At 37.9% G+C, this 27,544-nt stretch overlaps 1 protein-coding gene across 2 annotated transcripts; it reads left to right on the forward strand.

Annotated features, from left to right (window-relative positions):
- Positions 1-514: 514 nt before the first annotated feature.
- Positions 515-26,899, forward strand: POC5 (POC5 centriolar protein). Of its 2 annotated transcripts, XM_084224639.1 has the most exons (13): positions 515-556; positions 5,724-5,823; positions 8,194-8,241; positions 10,165-10,312; positions 15,262-15,434; positions 15,797-15,973; positions 18,156-18,260; positions 18,973-19,152; positions 20,248-20,410; positions 23,164-23,282; positions 24,052-24,162; positions 24,992-25,168; positions 26,549-26,899. In XM_084224639.1, the coding sequence occupies exons 2-13, from the start codon at positions 5,740-5,742 to the stop codon at positions 26,696-26,698; spliced, it is 1,635 nt and encodes a 544-aa protein (XP_084080765.1). In that variant the 5' UTR covers positions 515-556; positions 5,724-5,739; the 3' UTR covers positions 26,699-26,899. The 2 variants fall into 2 exon arrangements, with proteins under 2 accessions (XP_084080765.1, XP_084080766.1); XM_084224640.1 differs by lacking the exon at positions 8,194-8,241.
- Positions 26,900-27,544: the final 645 nt, after the last annotated feature.

Consider the following 27,544-nt stretch of genomic DNA (forward strand, 5'->3'; position numbering starts at 1 on the left):
TCTCTCTTCATTTCCTTTTTTTTTCTTACTTTTTATACTTCATTTTCCACAGGAATGCCCGTCAGCAGCTGCTATCCAACACGGAGAGACCCAGGCCGCCCACGGAAGCTTAACGTGGCACGGTCCCCTCCCTGGCACTGCCGGGGCCACCATGCATGGCTCTGCCGGCCAGCGCGGGGCACGGGCGGGCAATGCGGGGCACCCAAGCCCGGCATATCCCGGTGCTCGCCCGCCCGCCGGCACGGCACAGCTGGACACGGCCCGGCACGGCACGGCACGGCCCGGCCCGGCACAGCACGGCACGGCGCGGCGCGCCCCCGCCGGCGCCCGGCCAGCCCCGCCAATCAGCGTGCGGCAGGAGCCGCCCGCGGGCGGGGCGTGGCTGGCGGTGTGCGCGTCCCCGACCATGCGATTCGATTGGCTGTTTCGCCACCAAACTGCCCAATCGAAGGGTGGCTTGCAAAGGAACCCTGAGCCTATCGCAGAGGTGGTTCCTCTTCCGCTCCGGCAGTTTGAAACCGTCGGGGCTGGAGGCCGGCGCGGCCGGGGCCCGCAGGTGAGCCGGGGGGCCGGGGCCGCGCCGTCCTTCCCACAGCACCCCTGCTGCTCCTGCCCGGGGGCCGCACTGCCACCCGCAGCCCCGCCCCGAGTTTTCTGGGGGTGCCAGTGGGCACTCTCTGCCCACTGGTTGGGCTGGTTGCCATGAAAGCCCTGTATAAGAAAAGCTAAGGAGAATCTCCGGTTCATAATCTATCGTATTCGCGGCCGCCTGACCACCCCTGTGCCTCCCTGGTTTCTGTGGGACACTCAGGGGATTGTCGCTGTTTGTCCGCGGCTGCCATGGCAGCCGCGGTGTCGGCGCTGCCGGCATTGGGGGCAGCTGCGGAGCTGCTCTAGTGGAGTTAAAAGCGTGAGCTGCGCTGCTTTGCAAGGGAGTACAGCTAAAGGGAGCCAATATGTGTTGCCTCTACTGGCAGGAGATGTAGTTCTGTCGCTGGCAGTGTCCCCCAAGGCTCAGTACTGGGCCCAGAACTGTTTAGCTTGTTCATCCACGACATGGGTGAGGGGGCAGATGCCTCCTTCGTCCAAATTCACTGAGACACAAAGCTGTGAGGAATGGCCAACACCCTGGAGTGCCATGCAGCCCTTCAGAAGGACTCGGCAGGTTGGAGAGATGGGCAGAGAAGAACCATCTAAAAGTCAACAAAGGCAAATGAAGGGTCCTGTACCTGGGGAGAAACAGCCTCAGGCACCTGGGGCTGACCTGCTGGGGAGCAGCTCTGTGGAGAAGGACCTGGGGTCCTGGTGGACAAGAAGCTGTCCATGAGCCAGCAGTGTGTCCTTGTGACCAAGAATGCCAATGATATCCTGGGGGCATTAGGGAGAGCATTGCCAGCAGCTGGAGGGAGGTGATCCTGCCCCTCTACTCAGCCCTGCTGAGGCCTCACTTGGAGTGCTGTGCCCAGTTCTGGGCTCCTCAGGACATGAGAGGCAGGGAGCTCCAGGAGTGGGGGAGCAGAGGCTACAAGGTGATGAGGGGACTGGAGCATTTTAAGAGGAAAGGCAGAGGGAGCTGGGCCTGTTCATCCTTAGGAAGAGACAACTGAGAGGAGACCTCATCAATGTCTATAATTATCTGAAGGGAGGGTACCAAGACAGTGGAGCCAGGCTCTTCCTAGTGGTAGGAAGCAGTAGGACAAGAGGTAATGGGCAGAGACTGATGCACAGGAAGTTCCACCAGAACATGAGGGGGAACTTCTTTATTGTGCCGGTGACCATGCATGGGAACACATTGCTTAGAGAGGTTGTGGAGTCTCCCTCATTGGAAATATTCAAAAACCACCTGTTTTTGAATCAAGGTCATCCTAGAGTACTATGTGCTCTAGGATGACCTTGCTTAAGCAGGAGGTCTGGACTCGATGACCCACTGTGGTCTGTTCTGACCTTACCCATATTTCTCTTTCCTAAATGTTGAGTCCTCTGATCCAAATGAAACACTAAATTATTTGGAAAACATCAAAAATAAAAAAACAAAGCCAAACCCACAAAAACCTGAGCACAGCTTAATTAATTCAAAATTAAGGGGGAGAGCAGCAATGCTTAGTCAGACCAAGGTTTTTATAGTTGCATCCTGTTTCTTAAAAGTAGCAGTGCTACTGCTGCAGTTATATGCTTATGGTTTGGAAGAACCTGCTGCTGTTAGCAGGAATCTTTCCTTAATGCAGTCAGAAATATATTCTGGCAGATGCTCGGATAAGTTTAGAAGAACCTGGTAAGCTTGAGGATGTTCTTCTTGTCTTTCCCCATATAATGATTTGCAGCTTAGCAAATTAGCTTGTTGACCCAGAGGTGGTCTCTTAATATCCCTTGATTTCTGTTTTAGGAACTTATCTGGTATTTTGTGGTACTTAGTGCTTGTTCACTGAGATCAAAGCTGACAAGTTATTCTTAGTCTGACTTGGCTGAGCAGGGATCTTCTTCTGAAGCTAAGGCAAAAAAGGAAAGCAAATGCCCAGTGGAAGCAGATTACATTGGAGAAATACAGAAATTCAGCTCTCCATGATAGACAAGAAATTTATGTGGCCAGAGCTCAGTTAGACTTGAAGCTGGCCAATAGTGTGGGGGACAGAAAAAGTAATTTTTAAAAATATGTCAATAATAAAAGGCAGTCCAGAAATAACATGAGCCTGTTACATGATGAGGATGATCACCTCACAAATGGGGGCAGAGATGAGTTCTTTGCTTTGGTCTGCAACATTGATGCAGTCATTGATCACAGGCAGCATTGTTTCATGAGAAGAAGATCCTGCCTGAAAAACTTAATTCCCTTTTATGACAAGGTGACCCATCTACTTGATCAAGAGAAACCAATTGATGTGGTCTTTTTGGATTTCAGTAAAGCTTTTGGTACTGCCTCTCACAGCATCCTTCTGGAGAAAATGTCCAGCATACAGCTGGATAACACATAATGGGTGAGTAACTGGCTCATGAGGTGGGCACAGAGGCTTACAGTGAATAAGGTGACATCAGACTGGGGACCTGTCCCTAGAGGGTTCCACAGGGCTCTGTCTTAGGCCTGGTGCTTTTCAACATACTCTTAATTGACTTGGATGCAGGTGTTGAAGTAAGTTTGTTGACAGTACTAAATTAGGTAGGGCTGTTGATTTCCACAAAGGCAGAAAACCCACCTGGGACAGGGCAACCCTGGATGTAAGAACAAACTGGAAAACAGCCCCACTGAAGTGGTCCGGCGAATCCTGGTCAATGACAAGTTGAACATGGTCAGCAGTGCCCTGGCAGCCAGGAGGGCCAGCTGTGTCCTGGGGGGCATCAGGGACAGCATCACCAGCTGGGCAAGGGAGGGGATTGTCCTGCTCTGCTCTGAGCTGGGGCAGCATCTCCTCGAGTGCTGGGGCAGTTCTGGGTGCCACAGTGTAAGAGAGACATTGAGCTGTTAGAGAGCATCCAAAGGTGGGCAGTGAAAGATGGTGAAGGGCCTTGAGGGGAAGCTGTATGAGTGACTGAGGTCATTTTGCTTGGTCCCTTGTCATGAAGGAACATTTTGAGTTTTGGAGGACCAGAGGTTAGTTTCAGTGATAAGTAGAGAGCTAGATCCCCTTGATTGCATGTAAGGGGCATGATCTTAGAGAACTAAAAACAGAGCTCGGGACAGTGGTCTTAAGTTATTGAACAAACTTTTCAGTAAAAACCTTTCTTTTCAACTTCCTTGGACTTATCTGTATTTACATTGAACTCCATTTGCCATCCTATTTCTCAGAAAAATCAGTAGTTTAGTTCTTTTGAAGTGTACTGAGAAGGGAAGGTGTGACAATAATTCAAACTTCTGGCTGAAAATACACGTATAAGTCCCATAAGTGCTGGATAGTTGGTTCTTTGTGGTCTTCACTAATGCACGCACATCTTTGAATAGATCCAGGGTTTTTAGAGTAGTCAGGACCCACAATTTGAGAAACCATGTAGGAAAGTGTATGAAGCTGAAGTTGATGTTTTAGGGTTGCAGAAGAATTTTTTGGTGTTGAAAGACTTTATCATCTAAAAGAAGGTTAAATGCTAGTATAGAGTTATTTCATTATGTAGAGAGGCTAAAACCAAGGATATATATAAGGAATAATTCATATGAGAGAGGAAAGGAGAAAATTCTCAGACCAGGAGGCAATGAAAAAGGTGGAGCTGACAAAGGTAGTATTTCTTCAGCTATCTACTCATAGATATACAGGAATAAAAAGTATAAAGTAAACCTTCATTAGACTCCATTTTTTGTACTTTAAAAATGTGGTTGGTGTATGAGGGCTCGAAAGGAAGTAGGAAGATGGTGATCATGTCTTTTGAACCCTGAGCTACAGGAAATATCAACATTTGAAACTGTCTTTATATTGTTTTTTAGACATCCATCATCAGCACAGAAATGAGCTTGCCATTCTGAAAGGTGTAAAAATATCCATGGCAGAGAGACCTTTTTTGGTGCAAGAAGAACCAGTGTATGGAACAGCTCAAAGAGCAAAAGGATAATTAATTTCTATCTGTATTCCTGTATAGAGAACTATGTGGGGGGTTTGATACTTTGAGAAACATTGATGGTATTTAAGTAGGATATTCCTGCCAGTTTTGTGACAGTACAACTAGCAATTTAAAATTTACATTTCTGTCAGAAAAGGCATCTGTTTAAAAAACAAGAATATTATAATTGACAGTTGTAAAGATTTCTCTAAAAATAAATTTTCCTTGCAAGTTGTTTGCTACACTGTAAAGTCAGTCAGTTCCTCTGGTTATTTATGGTGGTATGCCTTCTCTCCTGTCAACTTCTTAGCCAATGCGTCTAATTGTCTTTCATGTGCATCAGGCACCTGTATCACACTGCCATTCATTCATTAACAAACTCACCTTGCTTTATATTCAGTTTCCCCTCATTTTCTAATTCCTTTCATCTTTCTCTCCTCTGCCATATACTTCAGAGACCTTTTCCCTTTATTCTGTCAAATCGTATCACAAGAGCTTCAGTTCTTCACTGAAGGACCTATACAAGGCTGTATTAGATTAAAAGATACATATGTCTTTCGCAAAGTCTTCAAGCTTCTTATCAATTCTTCAACATTGCCTACTTCCCAAATATTCAAAGAATGCCTCACTGTCTTGCTAAGAAATTGCTGGAATGATTGATATTTATTGAACCTAATATTACTTGTCCTTCCATATCTGTTCATGCTCTTGGGCCTGCAACTCAAAAAAGTGATGGGAGACTGATGTTGACCAGTAAGATTCAGGGTACTGAACAGGAGTGTTCAGGGCACTATCTTTTCTTGGGCTGTGGTTAACATAGTGGGTGGGTGCAGTGTAGCTTGTACATCCCTATGTTGCTCTGTAGGAATTTTGTACTGAAACAGCCTGATAAGCTAAAAGGCAGTACAGTGTGAATAAAAATGAGAGATTGACAGGAGTCTGTCTGTAACTGCAACAACTGACATTGTTGCTTTGGGGTATTTCCTTGTTTTCTTATAAGTTAGTGAAAATATTTTCATTATTTTGAATATGGTTTGGATCAGACAGTTTCAGCATTGTATAATGAGACTATTCAATCAGTTTAGTGCACAGAATGGGCATTGATCCAGTTGTTACAGCAGAATCTGTTTCTGGGGAAAATGTTGGTGAATATATGTTTATGTACTGAAACTGAAAAATGAAGTTCAGCTTCTACTGTTTTATAGACTTACTTTGTGCAGAATGTCATCTGATGAGGAGAAAAGCACAAGTCCAGTTTTCTCAAATGACTTTGTTCAGGACAGTTCTGTTTCTTCAGATCCTCAGGTAGGACAGAGGCAATATAATTTGATTTACTGTCATGGCATTTTATTTGGTGAAGGGTAACTATGAGAAAATCTAACTATATGTGCATCTTTTTTATATTTTACATACATAGGAAAATAATAAAAATACTAGTGAAAAGAAACAAAGTAGACTGCAAAAATACTGATACTAAAATAGTTTCAGTTAGATTCCATTTCTGTGCATTTCACAAGATATTTATGTAAAAATTCTTACCTAAATTTTAGAGTTTGATCAGCTGCAAGGAAAATAAGTAGTTTTCTTACCTTTTTTTCCTAGTGTTATCCTTTATTTGTGTTAAGTCTTATCAAGAAGCCAGAATTTGACACAGTAGGATAGAAACCCATGACTCATGAGAGATGAAGAGTAACTATATTTTAGGCTTTCCCCATGATTCAGTTTTGTAAAAACTGATTTTTTTTTAATGGATTTATTTCCCTTGGAGTAGTATTATGGCCAAGTTAATCACAGAAAGGACATTACTGCTTTTTGTTTTGGTTTTTTTTACTTTCTGCGTCAAATACATTAGGACATACTGTAACTATAATACTGGGGATTGCCTTTTCTGTGCTCCTTATGCTTTCAAGAGGATGCAATGATACTGGATAAAGTCTTTGTACCATTCTTTTGAAAGCAGCAGATTTTCATAATTTAATAATTGGTTATTCCTATTTGCACAGTAGATTGTGTGGTTTTTTCCTTTGGTAGGATACAGTCCAAACCAGGGCAGCTTTGGCAATAACATGTTTTGCTAGTTGCCCTGTAGAAGTGCATCTCAACTTTGTCACGTGGTGAAATGCCACGTGGGCATATGCAGTGGCAGCACTGTTTAATTAAGGAGTTTTCTTCTTTCTTTTTTAATCGTTTGGATTGACTTGTAGCTTTAAAACAACATTTTATGGGGCAGTTCATTTCTGCAGTTCATGTACGTCTCTATTTGTGCTTGTATCTCATGGATAAGAGAGGAATAGTAATGCATGTGTGTTTCCAATGCTTTTTGTAGTCAGAGAACAAGATAAAAGCATCATGCTACAAATTTTAAAGGACCAGAATTTTCTGTTATGACCTGGTTGATTATCAAGGAGGCTCTATGGCCACCTGGTAGAGAATGATAAACTTAAACTAATGAGCTACTGTTTTGTGAATGAGAGCGTGTCTAGAGAAGAATAGTTCCAGTTGGAACTGATCTACATCAATTGTTTTCCAAACTGCCTGACCATTTTGTGGCTGAGCAAAAGTTAAAACATGTTATTACAGGGCATTGTGCAAACGCCTCTTAAACAGTGACAGGCTCATGGCATCAAACACTTTCTCTCAGGAGGGAAGCCCATTCCAGTGTTTGATTGCCCTTTCAGTAAAGAAATGCTTCCTAATGTCAACACAATTTTGAACAATTCCCACTCATTCCATCACTGGGTCCCAGGGAGACGAGGTGGGCATCTGTTCTCACTTCCCCTGCTCAGGAAGCTGTACAGAGCAACGAGTCCTCTCAGCTACCTTTTCTCCAAACTAGACAACCCAAAGCTACCCCTGGTAGGAGTTTGTTACTGTTGAAAAAGAGCAACACTCAGGTTGCAGCTGATCAATAGGAATGTTGACAGGGAAGTACTCTATTTAGATAGTTTTGGAAGGTCTGTTCTGTTTTGTTTGTTCGGGCCTTTTTGATAATGTGTTGCTTTTAACTAGAGACCAGCTTATTCCTTTTTCCTTACAAAGAGATCCACTGCCTCTTATAGAATCTCCATTACTTATAACTGTTATGCAAGACTTTATCTGTTCAATCTCTTCTTGTCATATTGTCTAGAAACCTTGACTACGATCCTTTGCAGTATCTGTAGATTTTTATTTTAAAAAATAGAAAAAAAATTATCCAAAAACATTGATTTTTTTTTGTGCCATTTGTTCGTTGCATCACTACATTTTCTTCTACAAAATCAAGGCATTAAGTAGTCAAAACTCCACAGACCTTCAGGTCATAGAATTATATTCTTCTAGTTTTATACAAAAACGGAATTGTTTGCAGTTGACAAAACAGCTTGAAAGTTTTGTTTAAAGCAGAACCACAATAATAAACCAAAGATATATTGTTAATTTTATTATGGTTTTATTTTAAATGTACTGATCAATATTGTATTCCAGTTGCAGCATGCTAGTTATGGAGTATTTAAGACTGAGGTAATACACTTAATCACTTAGTGATTCCATACATAGTTCCACTGCTGTCTCCTGGATTTTTTTTTGTGTGTCTAAGTTTCTGATTACAACTGGGATACTGTGCTTTCTTTAATATTTGCCTTTCAACTTCATTTCAACAGTGTTGTAATATTGTAATTTATAAACATTTATTTCCAGATTTGTCACTGGATGCTGTTTATTGACACTTTCTGTTGGCGCGTAAGCGTGCGTATTCCTGTACAGATTGGATTCTTTGAGTTTTAATAAAAGAATTAGAACTTGAAAGAAATCTCCTCACGTAACTTGATAGTAGGACATACTGTGTCCTACAATTGAGTAGATAATGAATAAATTGAGTGACTCAACGTGACACCCACTTGCATCTGACATCTAATATACTAGGTCCTTTGAATTGACTAAGATAATCATGGAAGCAGCTGGATCAGCTCTGTCTGAGAACTAACTTGTTTGTTGGGAAGAATCAGTTTTAAGTTGCTATTTGGTTGCATGATCTCTTAGAAGAAGACAGAGGTGTGATCTAACATCTGCAGAATCATTTAATTTTTATTAGTTAAGGCTAATATTGGCTTTGTTACTCAGCTGAGATTTTGTTGCAGGGAGTTTTTTTGCTGCAGTTCCATGTAGTTCCTGACTGAGTAACAGATCTAAAGATATCTGTTTTCTTTTTTTTTTTTTTTTTTGATATCTTTTAAATTTAAACTGTATACATTTAGAAAGATATGGCTGTGGAAAAATTAATAACTTGTTGATTTGCAGCTAACTATACCTTTTACATGGATTGTGACCCACTTGTGTGTCCAAAAGATACATCGTGTATTTGTAATTCTATAGCTTCGTATACATTTATTTAGGCTTTTACTTTGAACATGATAGATTAGAAGATGGGAAATGGACATTAAAATGGAAACTAGAATGCAGATTAAATGTACCAAACCTAGCTTTTTAAATTCTCTAATTAGTTGAAGCACATAAAAATATACAAGTTACACTGAGAGTTTTGAAGTATTATCCTTTTCAGTTGCTAAGATTCAAAAACATATTGCATGTAATTGGTACCTTTCATTGATTGTTTTCACTCTTAACTTCCCCCAGGTTAAAGAGGAAATTAATTTTTGAATTCACACTTGGTTTCTGAGGTTTGACCTCATTAGGATACTAATGTGATAGAACTAATAACAGAACTAATGTGATAAGACTAAGTGAAGTAAAAATAACTGCTAGAGACCTGGTTTAGTGTTTTCCAATGGGCATTGTTTTCCAAATATTTAATTAGTAGATTTTATTTGTTTTAGTAAGTAACTGGTATTGGTACTTAATTAATTACTAGATTCCATGTTTAAGCTATAATACAGATTTTTTTATGATTTCACAATGAACACGAAATACCTTCATCCTGAAAATCTGTTTCATTAGGAGGTTTCAAAAACTATTAATTGGCTTACTTTGGTATGTGGCATAATGCCTCATCCCAGTTAGATAGGTTTATAGCTTCTTAATAGGAAAGCTTCTTTCTAAGTTATATATACACATTCTGTATACCTGTATAATTTTAAAAATGAATAATTTAAGGATAGAATAATTATATCCTCTCTAAACAAAATTGTGTATAATCAAATCACTTTTGATGATTGGCTTTACAACTTCCACCAAAGAAATTGCAATGTTACAGAGTGTGAACTGCGACTGTGTTTAGTAACATCTTTGTCATGGCTATAAAAATACATGTTTTTCTTTAATGCACTAGTTGTAGTGATTGGAAATAATAATGGCCGATTAATAACTTAGATGATCTGGCACTAGAGTTTTTTTCCAGTTCTTGTTTTAGATGCCTATTATAGTATCCAATGATGGAATCTCACAGAGTCTTTCTGTGCAGCTATTGCAGTGCACATAGTTGTAATCAGAAGGAATGTGAACATTAAACAAGAGAAAGTTAAATTATTATAGTCACTGTAGAAAAACAGCTCACTTTTGCAGCTTTAGGGGAAATCCTCTTTGTTTACACCATAATAATAAAAAACAAATCTCTCAAAATTATATAAAATAATATGCACTTCTTTTTACATATGCCTAATTTTTAAAAATGTAATTATAGTTTTATGATTGTTTGTCACCACTTTGCAACAGGATGAATATGAAGAGCTGTTTCGTTATACCGTAGTGACGCCGAAGTTTGAGCAGTGTGTCTCAAAGTTGCCAGAACCTGCCTCAGAACAGAGACCATCTGAAAGAATTTCCAGATTAACAGATTATGCCAGTCACCGTAATACTCCAGGTAGTATGCCCAAGGCTATGTGTTGAGCTTACAAGAACAGAGATACAACTTTGATGACTTTTATTTTTTAATACTTTAGTTTGAAAAATACATGTACATCATTTGTAGTACATTGGCATTTTGCACAACAAGAAATGTAGGAAGGCATATTCCCTGAAGGGTTCTCTCTCTGGCATCACTTTCAGATAACAGTGTTGATATCCTGACAGTTCTTTCTGTTTTGTGGTGCTGATGTTTAAAGATGGTTGGTGTAATAACAGAAAAAGGGATACCCTTACTTACAGTAAACTTCATTGACATTTGATGTGTCGCAGCTGGTTTTGCTCAGGCTGTGATAGAGAAATGCATATAGAAACAATGATTCAAAGGAAGGGATGATTACCTTAAAAGGGCGTTGTGTAATGACTAATCATGTCACTGTATGAGTGTCAATACTTACTTTTAAATTTGATCCTGTTATTCTAATTTTAATTTATTGCATGGTGTTTTATTTATCCGTTTTACTAATGCATCACAAGACACTAAACTTAGTGTCTTGTGGTGCATTAGTAACATGGATATTTTTGATTGTGCTGTGTGCTTCTGTCACTAGCATTTAGATTGAGAATTTTGCTTTGCTGTTAATTTTGCTTCAGAAGAAATAGTAAACAAATACACCTGCATTATTTCTTTTCTAGGAAGCTAAGCATAATCAGGAAAAACTGACTTTAAATTAACTTATATTCTTTATCATTCAGTTTAATTATAAAAATATTTAGCTATCTTTCTGTCTTCACTTTTATAACCTTTGTGGATGGCTTTATGTCTGCTGTTTAGAGGAACAAGTGACATATTTGTACCTTGCAACTTGGAAGTTTGGTCAATACTATTTCTTCAAGCTTTTAGATTCTAAAGCAACTGCTAGACAATCTGTGTGGAAGGATTAAGTCTGCAGGTGATAGCGAGTGGTAGGTGATGACAGCTGCACAGTGACCTTTAGCCCTTCTGTCTGTCATATTTTGCCTACATGCTGCTCTTGCCTTGACCTCATGGCACACTCCTAGGAAACACCAGGCCTTAGCATGAGCTGTGGTTAGCCAAAATCTGAGCAGGACTTAGGTGAACAGAATGTCTGCAGTACGCAGATCACAGTGCAGCTGTGACTCCTGTTGCCAGTCTCTATAGATGAGCTATCATGACGCAAGCTGTCCCCAGTTGTTGCAACAGTTTGTGTGGGTTAAAGCCACCTCAAGTCTATTGCTGTGTTGAAAGTTCATTTTGCTTGTTGCTTTTTTTTATACTGTTTGCTGGCTCAAGCCATGCTTGTCTGGGTGGCACAGGAATGCGCTCAGTGTTCACAGCTAACTAAGGCCACTTACACAATCAGTTGATCCCCTCCACTGGTGCAGCCTTTTGTGAGAAACAAAGGCCACCCAGAGCCTCTTTCTGTGTTGAGAGAGCTTCAGCTTCCTTTAAAACAGCTGTGGTCACTCTCTGTATTCTTCCCCGAGCTCCATGAGCAGAGTACTGATCTCCTCTGGATGTTCTTCTGTTGTTGATCAGTCACATTTTAGGTCACAGATTGTCAGGATTCAAGTACACTTGCAAAACTGTTGATTTGTAGAGCAGTTAATGTCAGCTGCTGGAACTGTTTCTCAACCTGAGCTGATGTTCTTAAAACAGTAGAAAATTTCAAACCCGGCTATGTGAAACTATATTATGGAGCAAATTCTAATTTGGATATTGTGCTCAGTGCTCTCTGCTTACAGTTTTGTCTCTCAGTTTGAGTGGAACATTTTTTGTAAGGGATTTTTTGTGGCATGTAACACTGATGTTCATAAGAAAGAATATCAGAATCAAAGCACTAGACTCTTGCACTTTTTTGGTATGACTATACTCTATTTTCTATCATATTTGTCTGAAGAGAAAATTGTAGCCAGCCACCCAAAAGAGTCTCCTGTCTCTCTGTAACTCTTTCAGGTTATGTTCTTACTTTTAATTTTTTTTTCTGGGCTGTATTAGGTTTGCATGGCCAAACTTTAGTAGTGGGGGTGCCACAGCTTCTGTGAGAAGCTGCCAGAAGCTTCCTCCTTGTCCAACAGAGCCAGTCCCTGGAAGCTCCAAAGTATGGGAGTGCAGCTGGCCAAGGCTGAGACAATTTGAAACGGTGGTAATGCCTCTGTGATAAGAGATTTGAGAAGAAGAGATTTTGAGAAGTTCTGGTTTTGAAATATTCTTTGGTCTGGATGCTACCATTAGGGTGGTAGAACTCTGATTGCTGGTAATCTCTATTTGTTGCAGAAAATTTAAGAATACATGGTATCTTCCCTAATAGCTTTCAGTCAAATAAGAGAAGTAATTGGAATAAACATGCTGTTCTGTTCAGTTCAGTTCAATGTCCAAATGTTTTTAAACTTTGAAACATAAAACCTAATTTCCTGTTCTTGTTATCAGTTTAGTTGATTAAATTTGAAAATTACTAAGACTGGGCCAGTAAATTATTTGTTGCAGAGATGTGCAATGATGACTCATATCCAAAGAGTGGAAAAAATCCTTCCCTTCAAGCCTGCCAATCCTCAGTATATATCCATTAAACTTCTTAGAACATTTTAGCAAATTGCTGTGCTCAGCTTGGGCCATTAATAGCATCTAATGTGTGAGAACAGTGTCAGGGCTTATTTACTTAATAAAAGCAGAAAAAATCAAATACTAGAACAACACAGAAAAGCCCAACAGTAGTAACAGACATCTGGATAAACAGCTAATTTCATTACCTTTGTCTAGAGATTTCTTGCAGTAAATGTGTGTGGAGATTATTTAATAACATGCATTTCTATACTTATCATAGCCAAATGGTTCCAGTATACTTAGTGCACTGTAACTGAATGACATCATATAGCTTTATGGAAGGAATAGAGGTGACAGAAAGAGAGCATTAGAAATGAGAATTAAATTAATGTGTGTACAACTATAGAAAATTATGGCAATGCTGGAAGGTCAAGATGAATTTTATAAGATGATGTTATCAACATGTAGCAGATACACTTGGTGGATTCAATTAAGATATTATTCGTCCTATGGTAAATGAGAGAAATGAAAACTGTGTTAGGATAATCTGTTCATAGGGAGAATTAAGGGGAAGGGAGTGATGAACTAGTAATATTGTGATTCTCAGACTATGGCAGTTGTCAGTCTATTTTAATATCCTGTTTTGATTGGTTACATTTTGTTCTGTTGGGTTTTGGATTTTTTTTTTTTTTAGGTATCTTACAAACTATGCTGTGTAGGATATCTTCATAATCTAACCAAGTAGTAGAAGTTTAAAAATAAAAACACAGCTTCATGCATTTCATGTCACAACTGAAGAAAGGAGTGACATGCAGGAATGGGGAAAAGTGGTGAAGGAAAGAACTGTGAATACTTGACAGTGGTAACAGTGCCAGACAATTTTATTGTCAGATGCCAGCAAGATTCTGCATCACAGAAATTAGATTTATTTCAAGTAATCTGGATCATCTGTCAGGCATGTCACATACTTTGGACATTTTTACAAGCAACAAGTATTAAAATTCTGCCACTACTTTAGGAATATTTCTGTCATTTTCAAGAGAAACAATGACAGAAAGCTAAAGCCTGATTTTAATATACTCTGTGATGGGGAATAATTTCTTTATGGTCTTTTGCTTTTGCTATAGGGTAGGACATTAAGTCTGTAGAAATGGTGTGTTAGATGGCACTCCTTTAGCTCAAGCTGGTGTTAATTTTATGGTGTGTGGTTATGTATTATCTTGAGAGAAATATCAAAAAGCAGTTGTAACTGCTTCTGCATCATGGTTCTTCCTTATTTCCCTTTTGTTTAGAGCATGAGTGTAGTAGTTTTGTGGCAGAGAGTATTAGCCAGACAGCTCTTCTCATTTCCTTAGGAAAGGACACCTAACAGTAAAAAATGACTGTGAAAGAATATCAACCCTCAGGATCTGCCTTAAATAAATTAGAAACATACTTTTCTAGTATCCACTGAAGATACTGCTTTGTGACAGATAAGCTTGTCTCTTCTAAGTCGAATCAAAAAATAGTACCCATCAGACAATACTTTTTTTCAGAAGTGAAGACTAAGATGTTGGAGGTTTTCTCTGTTTATGAAAAAAAGAGTATTTTTTTGAAGTTGTTGTGTTTGTTGTTATTAGCAAGAATCTGCTAATACCTCTTCTAATTTTCTTTTATTCAGTTGTCAACTCAAATAATAAATTATCTGTAAGGAATAACTAAATATAAAACAATATTTTACTTCCAAAGTTTACTTAAATACTGACTTTATTCTCAGCTCAAATGCATGCAAGCTGGCTTTAGTGGTACCGAGCCACAACTCCTGAAAGCAAGGCTTTATTGTATAAGGCATTATATAAATTACTGGTAGATATGTCCTTTCTCAAATTGCTTGAACACTAATTAGATGAACAAATTTAAGGCTTTAAGACAAATGGATGAAGGTACATATTAACATCAAAATATATCCACAGGCTACTTTGTGAATTTGTAAACGAACAGCACAGACCTCAGGTGTTTACAGGCTCATTGAGAAAAAAGGCAGAAGTTAGTAGATTGTTGACCTGAGATGTTAATTGTCAAGAAGACTTTACTTAGAGATGTTATTTCTGGCTGTATTTTTGGTGCTTGCTGTGATCATTCTCTTTCAAACTAACTTATATTAAGATACTGTATTCTAAGGGAGCACTACTTTTGAATTTACTAATGTTACAATAGGATTGTCAGTTTAAATATATGTGTCCAGGAAGCATGTGTTAGAATTAGATTGGTTTTTCTTATGTGGGGAAAGGACGTTTCTGGTGTCACAAATATTTTATTTCTTTTTTACCATTGTCTGTCTTCTGACTTCCATCCAAAATGTGGACCTTTCCAGAGTCAGCCTTTCCAGAGTGTCAGTTCTTATTCTCTTGTTTCATTTTCAGTCTCAACATCAGTGAAACAGGCTGGTATGGAACAACCTGCTTTTCCAGAAGCAACTTCTTCCACACATGGTCCAGGAGAAGTCAGCAAAACCACAGTGACTGAATTAACTTCACCAGATGGGAAAGCCACTCAAATAGAAAATATAGTTGATCTCTGGAGTGGAAGTCTTAAGGTATTTATATTGTATGGAATTCTTAAAAATCATTCACAGCAATCATTGTATTGTAGAGTTAGTGCAGGAGAAGTTTCAGTGGGATTGCTGGGAGAATGGTATTTTTTGTTGTTGTTGCATATTGCACATAAGCATATGTAGCACAGAATAACTTGGGAATAACTGTCTCCATTAGGGATGTTCAGATATCATGATTCAGTAGCTCATTTTGTCTGGTAATACAGCTGTACACAGCCTGTGTAATGAAGGTATTACTGCAAATATTTGTGTCTCCTTAATTGCTAAATATTTTAAGATTAAAATTAAAGAGAGGAGGGAATAGTTTAAACTCATTGCATTACTTTTAACTTTTAACTTTTCAGACAAATATTCTGACTGAACTGAAGAATTGGGAACTTAATTTGATTCAACAACACAAGCTTCAAATGAGACAAGAGAAAGAGAAACAAGCCGCACAAGTGAAACAACTGCAGAATGAGATGGAAACCCTGAAAGAATTGCTTCACACTTATGAAATCTCTATTAGCAGGAAAGATGAGGTAGTAACTCAATTTCATATTTTAACAGTTCCTCTCTGTTTAAAAATATCTACACTGAATTTTTTGGTCCATCTCTTTGAACAACATTTTTTTTAAGCAAGTAACATAGAGAAGTAAATAGCATATTCAGATTGTATAGTAGAAAAATAATCATGGTTGCTGATAGAGTTGTCTGTACGAACAATGAAAACACATCATATGTGCTGTACTTTGCATTGTTTGCTTCTTAAATCTTGAGTCTACTCTTGTTTCTCATGTATTTCATGAAGATCACACAGGCGTAGGTGAGTTTATTAGCTCTTATACTTCAAAAGCCTGTAAATTTTCAATTACTAGATTGTTTTTCCTCAGTTTTAAATGTTGAGGAGCCTCTATTTTAAGATTTTTAGGAATTTGACGTTTGTACATATTCTCAAGATTGGACATTTGGAGTTCCGTGGTTTACACTTTCCTGCTGGCAACAGTGCAAACAACTTGAAAATTAACTAGAACTGTGAAAATGGATATAAAATCTTGGCAGTTTTTCAGTCACACAGTAAGAAGACTAGCTGCCCTGAACATATAACCTAGTACTTAAGAACACTTAATGGAGTTTGGGTTTCTAATTCCTACTTAGATTTTCAAAAAACATACATTACAGGAGTTAAAATCTGAATTGAGATAGTGTTCTGTGTTTGTCTGGAAAACAGACTAATCTTACAGACCAATGAAATATAAATGTTATAACATTACAATAACAATTAGTCTTGTACCATGCAACTAGTACCTTCTGCATGGTTATTTCAGCCTGTACCTTTCAAATACCTAATTCTATTGGATATCATTTTATGTCAGTCATATTTAATGTGCCATAATTCTCAATGATACTTTGAAAGCTCTATTTCATTTTCTGCTGCCAAAGAAATTGTTTCTTCAGCCAATTTTATAGTTCTGCTTCTCAGAAAAAAAACCCCAAACATTTGAATAGAAAATTACTCTTGTTACCACCTGAATAGAAGGTGGCAGTGCTTCCATGCTTTGCATAGCATTCCATAATTATGAAATCTGCTGTATCCTGATGTGGACATAAACCAAAGTCCATCAGCCTCACAAATATTACAAGTATTAGATTCTTATTTCACATTGTAAATTTTTAATGCGTTTTATTTGCAAAAATATGCTAATTAACAAAAATAGACTTAGGTTAAGACTTCTAATATGTAGCAGTATGTATGTAGCATTGAAAATTGTTTTTTATTATACTTTTTCCACAAAACTAATTAATATATCAATTTAATTTCTTTTCTATTTTAATTTTAGTTATCATTCATTTAATTGGTGTATCTTCAATAATTATTACTTCTAACAAATGCAATATAATGTTAACATATGCTAGCATGTATTGTCATAAAATGTTGTTCTCAACAATGTTTATGCAGTAGTTAAAATAACTTTGCATTAGTCCCCAAAGTCCCAAGATAGGTCACTGTTGACCATTGGAGTTGCTCATATATGGCTGATGGCAGATTCTAGCTTAAGAAGTTAGGCAGAAGTAGGGATTAATATTCAGATATGGTCTACCAAATTTGCATACTTGGCTTAATTTTTAGTTGGGGAACCTCAGCTGTTCATGTGTACTCATTAAATTTAGAGATTGCTGGGTTGCAGTCTCTGTCCAGTACATCTGGCCTCTCAAGTGTTTTAATTGCTATAAGCTTATATAGTATCTTTCATGAGAACTTCTAAAGAGAGTAACAGTAAGGTTTTTCTGGTTTATAGCAACAACTTAGCTTGTTTATTCTGTGCAACAAGTGAAACAAACTTCTAATATAAATGTTTCTGATTTATTAAAATTCTCTTTAAAATAAGAGGTTCTTCTGATGTTCTGCTATGGCAACATATAATGATGAGGAAGTAGCTCAGAAACCAGCAGATGTAGGAGGAAATAACAATTCAGTTGAACTTTTCCTAAAACTGCACAATGGAAGTGCCTCAATCTGAGTGTCAAAGCCACAGGAGTTTTACTTCTCATTTGAACTCTGATCATTGTTTCTTACTTGATTAGAGTAAGGGAAAGTTTCAGTAGGAAGCATCTGTTAAAAGCAAGTGCTTAAAGTGAAAAATAACTGAGACATAAGGTACATTCTCTTTGATTTTACAGTGATCATACATATTGAAATAGTGTTCATGAATATTTTTGCAGGTAATTACTAACTTGACCCAAGCATTAGAAAAGCAGAAGGAGAGAGTAGTGTTGATGAGAAAGTTTACACAGTGGCGGATTCAGCATGTTAAAGCCAAACAAGAGGTATGTGCACAAAATCAAAATGCAGTGAAAATTAAACCTCTGAACTCAAAAGTGTCAGAGCTGCTGCAGTTCCTGTTACAGTTTGAAGAAATCATGGTGTTTTCTATTTTGATGTGTTTGACAGTGTCAAATAAGAGTTTGAAAGGATCAGTTCTAAAAGGAATGTTGCCATCAGAATACTCTCTGGAATGGGAAAAAAATCTGTTGTCTGCTGACTATTTTGAAATAGAATAGAATAGTAGAGTTGTTTTAAAGTAGTTTTTAAACAATCCTCAAGTCTAAATTTATTCAAAATGTAAGTTTTACGATAACTACCTTCAATCTTTGTGACTGCAGGTTTTATTTGATTCCTGCAGTGAATCGAAATGTGCCACTTACCCAGCAAATGGCTTCATATGTCCCTTTACACTGTGTATGTGAGGTTGTTGTTTGGGTGTCATTAAACTAAGAGTAAGACCACTGTTGTGTGTAGCCTAGGAGCTCACAAATACAGTTTCTCATGGTGGGGACAGTAATGTGTCATGGCATGTGTGCAGAGGCAACACTGAGCTGCTGATGGTGCTTGTGTAACGCTTCTCTGCAGGACCTGTAACTCAGTTAAGGGGTTCCTACTGTGGTCTGTGTAATAAGCTGTAAAACAATCATCCACAGAATGCTGAACTTTTCATCAACCCAGAACTTTTGTATGATGTGGTTATATTTACTTCCTAAGGAATATGCAATTAGAATGGCAGATAAACATTTCCAGACAGCTTTGATGAAGAAAGTGTGGGCCGCCTGGCGTTCTGTTAGTGAAGAAAGATGGAAAGACAAAGTAGCAAGAGCCTGTCAGTTAAGGGCAGAAGATGTGTGTGTTCAGCTCACCAATGATTATGAAGCAAAAATTGCAGAGGTAAGATCAGATGGTTTTTTCCTTCTTTTGCTCCTTGACTCCCAACCCCTGTTCCTCCAAAGTATGTCTTTCTCAGCAAACCTAACAAACACGAGTATTCTCCAGTAGAAGAGAGTTCCCAAGTATGCAAGAAGATCTGAATGGATCTGAGATCTCTGTAATGTTTTTAGACGTGCCTTTTTTCCCCTGCATCTGATATAAAATGTTGCCAATCTGCATGCACAGATGAAATAAATTGTACTTTCCTGAAATAAGGCAAATCTCTGTTTGCTTATTAATGGGAATGCCATTTGTTTTCTAACAGCATTCTGTTAGCATGGGCTATGCATTTTGAGGTCTTAATGAAGCAGACAATGCAAATAGAAGACCATTATTACTTTGAATGATCATGATGAGTACAATATTTTTTTTCTGTAATAGCTATTCTGTTAAAGGCTGAAATTAAGTTTGATTTTTCTTTAGCTTGCTGATTAAGCTTGTTAAAGAATTTTCAGAGCTTAAGGTGAAATTGTGAGCCTGTGCATTGGTGCACGCTAAGTAATCAGTTTTAAAATATCGCTTTCAAGACATTTGTATTTCAGCAAGAAATTAAACCTAGAATTTTAAGAACAGGCTTACCAAGTGTGTCTTAACAGCACAAAAACCATAAGTAGCAACTTGCTCTGATCTTTTCTCACAATTTTTAGTTTTTTATGGTATCTAGAGAAGAGAGACTGATGATGAAAATTTACCCTTATACTTAAATAATCGTGAGAGAAGACTTGCTCTTCTGTTGAATGAACTAATATTTCTGCAGAGATCTGGGTTGTGCCAGATGCCAACCTGTAAAAGACAAAAGCTTGCAAGATATATTTCTGCTTAGGTAGAGTCTGACAGTCCTTTTGAATAGTTTTCTCCTTGATATGCTATATTATTAATATTGTGCTGTACTACAAAGAAACTACAATGAGCTGTTCATCCCTGGTGAAACAGATTTTCAAGTGAAAACCTCTGTCTTTGTAAATACAGTAAATTATTTTTAAAGTTAATTGATGAAAATATTTGTAGTTTGCATTCAGAAGTAAGAGGGACCTGTTTTCTCATTCTGTTTCATAGTTAACTGCTGCTTTGGAACTGACAAGATCTGAGGTTCTGCGACTGCATACTGAAAGAGATCAGTATGAGGACACCATGAAGAAAGCCTTTATGCGTGGTGTATGTGCTTTGAATCTGGAAGCAATGACCATGTTTCAAAGCAAGGACAGTAGGCCAGATTCTGGTTAGTATGACCAGCAGGTTTAATCTAGTAGCGTGTGTGCATTTTTGTTGGATTTGTTTGGAATTTTTTTGTTTGTTTTAATGGAGTTCCTTTTCTCTTTTTTTTTTTTAATTTGAGAATTTTTGGCAATACAGATTTTATTAAACTTTTATTGCTTTAAAATATCCTGTTGAATATGTTGAGAAGTACTCTGATGCTGGACTTCATACAGCTGTAGCTGAAAAGAGGAACATGTTCTCTTCATCCCACATTGCTGGGAGAGTGGTAAACTGCAGCTGAAGGCAGGAAAGGAAGTCAAAGGTGGCAAACTTCTTAAAACACCAGGTTATGTAGCATTCCTTTGTAGTCTGGATTCTCAGTGTGCCATGAATCAGCTTTTCCAAGACAGCTCTCCCTTCTTTCTTAATTCTGCTTTTGAATGTAAAAAGGGCAAGCAAATCTCTCAGGTTCTGTATTTAGTTGTAATTCCATGCCAGAACCGGAAACACCAGTCTATTTTTATCAGCAGCATACCTTTAAAACCTGTGCAGCTACCCAGGGAAGTGCTGTGCATGCCTACAGATATAATGAAATCACTCTCTCAGACTGACAATCCGTAGCAGTGGGAATGTAATCATGCTGGTGCAGCAACCTAGGTTAAAAAGAAAATAGCTGTGCCCGCAGGAGTTCCACAGCTATACGTGTGGCTCAACTGTCTGTACTGGCAGTGGTTAGTAGCCTTAGACAAGTAACTTCAGTTGCTAAATTTAATAATCTTATACAGAAGTTTCTGAGCTACTTTAGAGAAATTCTTCACCAAAAAAAGGTAGATAGAAAGAGGAAATAAAAACCTGAAGAAAATGTAAGCAGATACTTACCTGAGCAGCTGTCTAAGTGTGCTAAACATAAGTGGTATTTGTGCAGGTGCTTAGGCAATTAATATGATATTAGCAAAGTGTAGCTGTGTGCTAGTAAAAATTTACGATCAGTATTTGTAGAAGATTAAGAATGAATGATTTCTTGAAAATACCGGATTTGGTAATAAAATTACAGGTCATTTCCCAAGTACTTTATTCTTCATTGCGTTATTAATTAAGAATTATTCTATCTTGAAGCATTATCTTTTATTTGTTTGTCTGTTGTTTTCAAAAAATATGCAACAGACACCAGATCTCCCTAATAATGAAGGTTAATTGACTGGTGTGAAAACATTGTTTCTATAGAGCTATAAAAATGAGAGTAAGTAGTAAGGAAATAATGAAAACTGAGCTCTATAATAGCTGTGAACAACCCTTTATTTTCATGGACCAAAGATTTTGCTTGATTTTTACAAAGAAGCTGGAACTGATACTCTGCGCCAGCTCAACACCTAAAGATTTTGTTGTGCTGGAGGTTAGGGTACCTGTAACTCATTTCTTTGTGTGTCCGCTATTATGCTTTTTAATCAGGCTTCATAACATTTCACAGACTCTGTTGTCCTCCGTCCCAAGCAGGCCATCAGCTTCCACCACCTCTGGTACCACCTTCTCCCCTGCCCCAGGCATACTATGTTTTGCTTACAGCCAGATGGTGGTTTTAATGAAGTTAGTTACATAATTGTTTAATATGGTTGAACAACTGTTGATCTGCATTCTTAATCAGGTAGAACAGTGATCAGAACACTAGAGGACTGCAAACATCAGAGAAGATTATTGTGATTTGTTTCTAGTCTTTTGATCTGTGGACATTAAAACTTCCATGTGCCAGAATCAGTCAGCAATTATAAATTTATATGAACACTGTAGTGCCACCTACTGTCACTGGACATAAAATGCAGAATATCACCCCTTTACAAATTTATTATTTGGTTATTTTAATATACATTTAATATATACAAAATCTACAGGTAAAATACCTATAAGATATCATTAGAGTGTATTTATTAATAGTGTGCATGTATCACAAACTTGATGCCTTTGTAATATTTAGTGTCAGTGTTGATGGTGTTAAAGTTACCTGCCTAATTTGCTGATTTCTTTTTAGTTAGTAGTATATTAAGATTATTTTAACCTCTTCATGTATTTAAAGGAACACTGACGCCACAGGAGTTCATAACTTTTTGCTTATAGAAGTCCTAATACTGTTTTCCTTCAGTAAAATAGAGCAGATCTTACTGATCTATAACTGTGCATTGGTCCTGTCTGTGCTTAAGCTTAATGTGTGTGTACACACATAGATATGTAAAAAATGTACATTCTAGTATCCTTTTACTCTTGACATCTCCAAGTATTGCACAGATTTGAAGCACTTTCCTTTTATTTTTCCTACTTATTCCAGCTAATTAAAAAAACCAAATACAGCTACCACATGGTGTCACTCTAGTTCCTGGAATGAGCAAACGACCTTTGTGTTTTACTATCCTAACTGGATTTTGTTTCGTAGGATAAGAGCAACTCTTGCACACTGATTTTAATTTTGGCAAGCAGTAGGAAGAACCTCAGTTCTTTGCACTACAAGTAGGTGACATGTGCCACAGGGATGTTGAGGCACAGAGAAACAAGCCCCTTGAAAAACATTTATAAGCGTCTCAAAAGAGGGTAAAATACAGGAATGTTTGTTTATTTCTGTCTACCTACCTAGCTCTATAAAGAATAGCCTGCTCTTTTTTATTAGCTTATACAGAAATCCCAAAGAAATATTAAATTTTTTGTTGTAACTTATCTTCCCCCTTATCCCACCCCTTAAGGTTAGCTAGATTATGTGCTTATCTCATTACTTTGTGTTTCTAAAAATAGATACAGGAAGCAGGAGACATGATCATGCTACCACTGGCGCAGGAAGGCCACCTCCTTCACAATATAATCAACCCTCACCACCACCTCCACCAGCAGCTGCTGTTCAGGTGGAAAACATGGTAAGCATGTAGCTAGAACAGAATTGTACTTCCTAGGGACAAAACAGAAATTCCTTGATTGGGGCTTTTTTAAAGAGAGTCCAGATCTAAAAGGAAACCTGCAAGTGTGTTCAGACTGCACTGTGAATGGGGCACAGCTGCTGCAGCTTGCTGTACTTTCAGCTTTTTAAGTTCTTTTATATTTTAGTGAAAATGCATTAAACTAATGAAGACAAGGTCACTACAATAAGTATAATTTGCTCTCTAAGGTTCTCTCTGGAAAAAAAGCTGTTAAGAGGGTTTTTTTAATAAACCTGAATTTGGTATATACTCTTGAAAGATGAAAAGCTGGCTTGACTTCAGACTTCTTTTTTGGGGGGGTAACACATACAGGCATTGAGGGACTCAGCATATTGTCCTGTCATGCCAACTCAGCCAGATCATCATCTAGTAGCATGGTTGTTTTGGACCTTCCCTGCAGTCATCCTGAGAACTTTGTCACTGTAAAACACTATCATGCTAGAGAGTAGGTTAGAACAGAGATGCTGTGCATGCCTTTCTCCTGACTTTTCATTCTAAAAGTGATAAATGTTATTCACATCATTTCTACAATTTTTAGACAAGTAATTGTATATTAGATAATAAACAGTAGCACTGGAAGTAAAATATCTGCGAAGACATTACAATTAAAAGGGTAATTGGGATAGTCAAAAAACTGGCTATCTAAGGAGTAAAATTGTATTTTCTAGAAAGTACTACTCATTTTGTATAAACTCTGGTTTCATTTCAGTTTTGTTGCCACCTAGCTCATGCAAGCACTCCTGAGACCAGGCTGGACTCTGATTCTCCAGTTATCATCACTAGCACATCAGGATCTGGTGTGACATCAACGCAAAAATTGGTAACATGCTAAAGTTAACTTTTTTTCTTCTTTTAGGACATAATCATAACAAATATTAGTTTGGGTATTGTTCTTTGTGCATCTCTCAGAGCAACGCAGGTATGTAGTTGAGGGCACTGCCATAGAGTTTACATAGCAGTATGAAGACACTAGCTTGGAAATGCTCATTTATGTTACATAAACTCATTTATGCTAGGAGCAGTTTTAAATTCTTTTTGTAGGTAGGTCAGTGTGGCAAAGTGAAGAATAGAAGAGTGCACTCAGGTGTAGTGCAACAGGAACAATCGGTGTTTGACCTGATAACCTTTTTAATGGAAAGTGCTTTGTCTCATTATCTTGCTCTTTGAAATTTCTCCCTCATTCCCTTTTCTGTGCTTTGTGCTAAACTGCCCTCCTTTCTTTTCTGCATTTGGCACAGTTTGCTATCAGCTGTCAGAGAAAGATGCATTTTTGTATGCACGGGAGCTTTTTTATTATCTGCTCTGTCATTGCTAGAAACAATTTCCACAATGATGGAAGTACCTTCAGCTGTCACTCAAGCATGCAGTCATCAAGCAAAGCTAAACTATCCATGCTTCTTGTCAAATTAGTCTTACTTCCTTCAGAACATAAGTCATTTACTTGAAATCCTATTGCACAAGTAGAAAAAATGGATTAATCCTGGTTGCAGCCAGGTGGGGCAAATTCAGTCCTGTGTAATCTAACTGGACTACGTGTAACATCACATGTTCCATTTAGGCATGTGGCAGATAAAACTGAGCAGAAACACCTCGCATTTTAAATATTATGTTTAAAATTTTTTACTAATTAATATTTAATTTATTTATAGCCCATGCCAAAAGTAATAACATCTGCACAACAGAAAGCAGGAAGAAAAATCACTGCTCGAATCACAGGCCGAGCTGATATGGGACAAAAATCCAGAGCTTCTGGGAGTTTAGCAGTGATGGGAGTTTCTCCACCCATGAGTTCAGTTATTGTTGAGAAGCATCATCCCGTCACTCAGGTAAATCAGATTGTGTATTAATGTTCTTAAAGTATTTTTATTACAACACATCTGGTAATAGTTTGAAGAAAACTTACCTTGTGAAGAGGTATTAGACAAAGCTTAGACCTGAGGCCTGTTGAAAACAGCAAACAGTACTTTAACCCCAGGCAGCAGCCAAGGCCCACACAGCCTCTCACTCCCCCACTACAGAAGAGAATGGGAAGGGTGAGAAGAGAAGAGAATCAGAAGGGTGAAAGCTGGAAACCTCATGGGCTGAGAAAAAGGCAGTTTAATAGGGAAAGCAAAGGCTGTGCACACAAGCAAAACAAACCAAGGAATTCATTCAGTGCTTCCCATGCACTGGCAGGCGTTCAGCCATCTCCAGAAGAGCCAGGCTCCATCATTCAAAATGATTACTTGGGAAGACAAATGATATCACCACAAATGTCCCTCCCTTTCCTGATTCTTTCCCCACTTCATACACTGAGCTTGGTGCCACATGGTCTGGAATATCCCTTTGGTCAGTTTGGGTCACCTGTCCTGGCTTCCCAAGCACCCTCAATCTCCTCACCATCATGGCAGTACCACAAGCAGAAAAGGCCCCCATCTCCTTCTATGACTCACAGCCGTGTGGCTTGCTGCACATACCTTTCAAGAATTTGGGTTCCTAAGCAGAAATTATTATTTAAATTTTATGTTTTAAGGAGTTTAGAGATTCAGTGTGGTAATTATTTCATGAAGAACAATTTCTGGATTCAAATTTTGTGACTAGTGTGACAAAGAAATACCTGAACTACTGTAACAAAAACTGACTTCTGAAAATGTAATAACTGTGACAGCCCTGGAGATACATTCTGTATACCAGTTCTGCAAATAAAAATCTTAAGTATTTGTCTTGAGTTAAACTTGAGAGGGAAGAGAATATACCTTGATTAAAAGCAGAATGAATATGGTTTATTACTCTAAGGTGGTTAGTTTTATGGGCAGAAAATTCTTTATAAATTTGCAAACCTTTTATTTTCAAAGATCTTTCAGGGACTGCCTTATAGCAAATACTTCAAAAGGAAAGTTGACATGATTAAATTAGCACTACAGGGAGAAAGTGTGAACAGTATGGTAAGAAACTAAAACAAACCAACCTTGAAGTAAGACTGAGGTGATAAAAGCTCAAAATACTAGTTAACTGGAAGTTTAGCACTTTCTATTCTAAAAAGTGTATTACAGGTAAGAAAGGAAAAAAACTCTTTCTGTTAAATGACCATTTTTTTCCTTCTTGATAAGTCTATTTCAGTTTGCTAGGTTGCAGGGCTTTCTTTTTAGACTACAGCTCACCTAGAGCTATTTTAATGTGAATTTTTTGTGTCATTAAGTGTTTTGATGTATCTGATTACCTTTCAGCAAACCATATCACAAGCCACTGCTGCTAAGTATCCTCGAACTGTGCTTCATTCTTCTGGCTCTACCACTGTGAGACCTGCAGGACAAGCTGGGCGAGTGCTTCAGAGCCAAATTCATACCAATGTTCAGTCAATAAAAGTTGTTGACTGACTATCTTTCTCACCAGTAGGGGTTTTTAATCAAGGTACCACTTCCCAGTCTTTTCAGATTTGATGCAGTAAGGCCTAAAGTGTGTATCATGTTTTTACCCATTTCTAAAAAAGGAAGGTTTTTTAAGTAAAAGTGCTTTTGTAATAAAACCTGGAGGGGATAAAAGAGCTTGAACTGTTGTTCTACCTCCAAACTTTTTATTAAGACGAACACTTTTTATTTAAGGAATCTTTAGTACACTTTTTAAATAAAGGATACAACATGATTTTTGTCTGAATCTCTTGTTTAATCCAAATGATACTAACATCTATGTTCAAGAGAAAATGATTTTTTTTTTGCTTACAAACACTTTTATTTGCTTATGCATGCAAGTACGGCTGACATGCACGTTAATTATATCCTGCAACACTGTATTTAAATGGAGAACAGCAGGAGAACCCCACATCCAGGGTCCAATTTAGGCTATATGAGGTCCCCAGTCCATCAAATTCTTAAACATTTTCATTTTGCAAGCTAATGTTGCAGAACTTGATGAATACTGTAGGGTTCCAAGCATCTGTACTTTAGATCCCCAATTCCAAAACCTTATGATTGACTGGTTTGTTCTTCATATTCCTGGGATGCTCTGCAGCAGAGTCCTAGCAAGAATTTATATAAACCTGAATCCCAAATGAGGCCAGATCTCAACTTATTTGCCAAGTCTTAATTGATTTATACACATAACTTTCACTTACTAATTTAAATTTTTTTCATGTAGAAAACATCTTATTTACATTTCACATCAAACACAAAGTAACGTAATTTGCAGTTCAATATAGAATTACTTTATCAGTGTTAGGTCAGGTG

This window comes from Fringilla coelebs (genome assembly GCF_963513975.1).
Source record: "Fringilla coelebs genome assembly, chromosome: Z".
Lineage (NCBI taxonomy): Eukaryota > Metazoa > Chordata > Aves > Passeriformes > Fringillidae > Fringilla > Fringilla coelebs.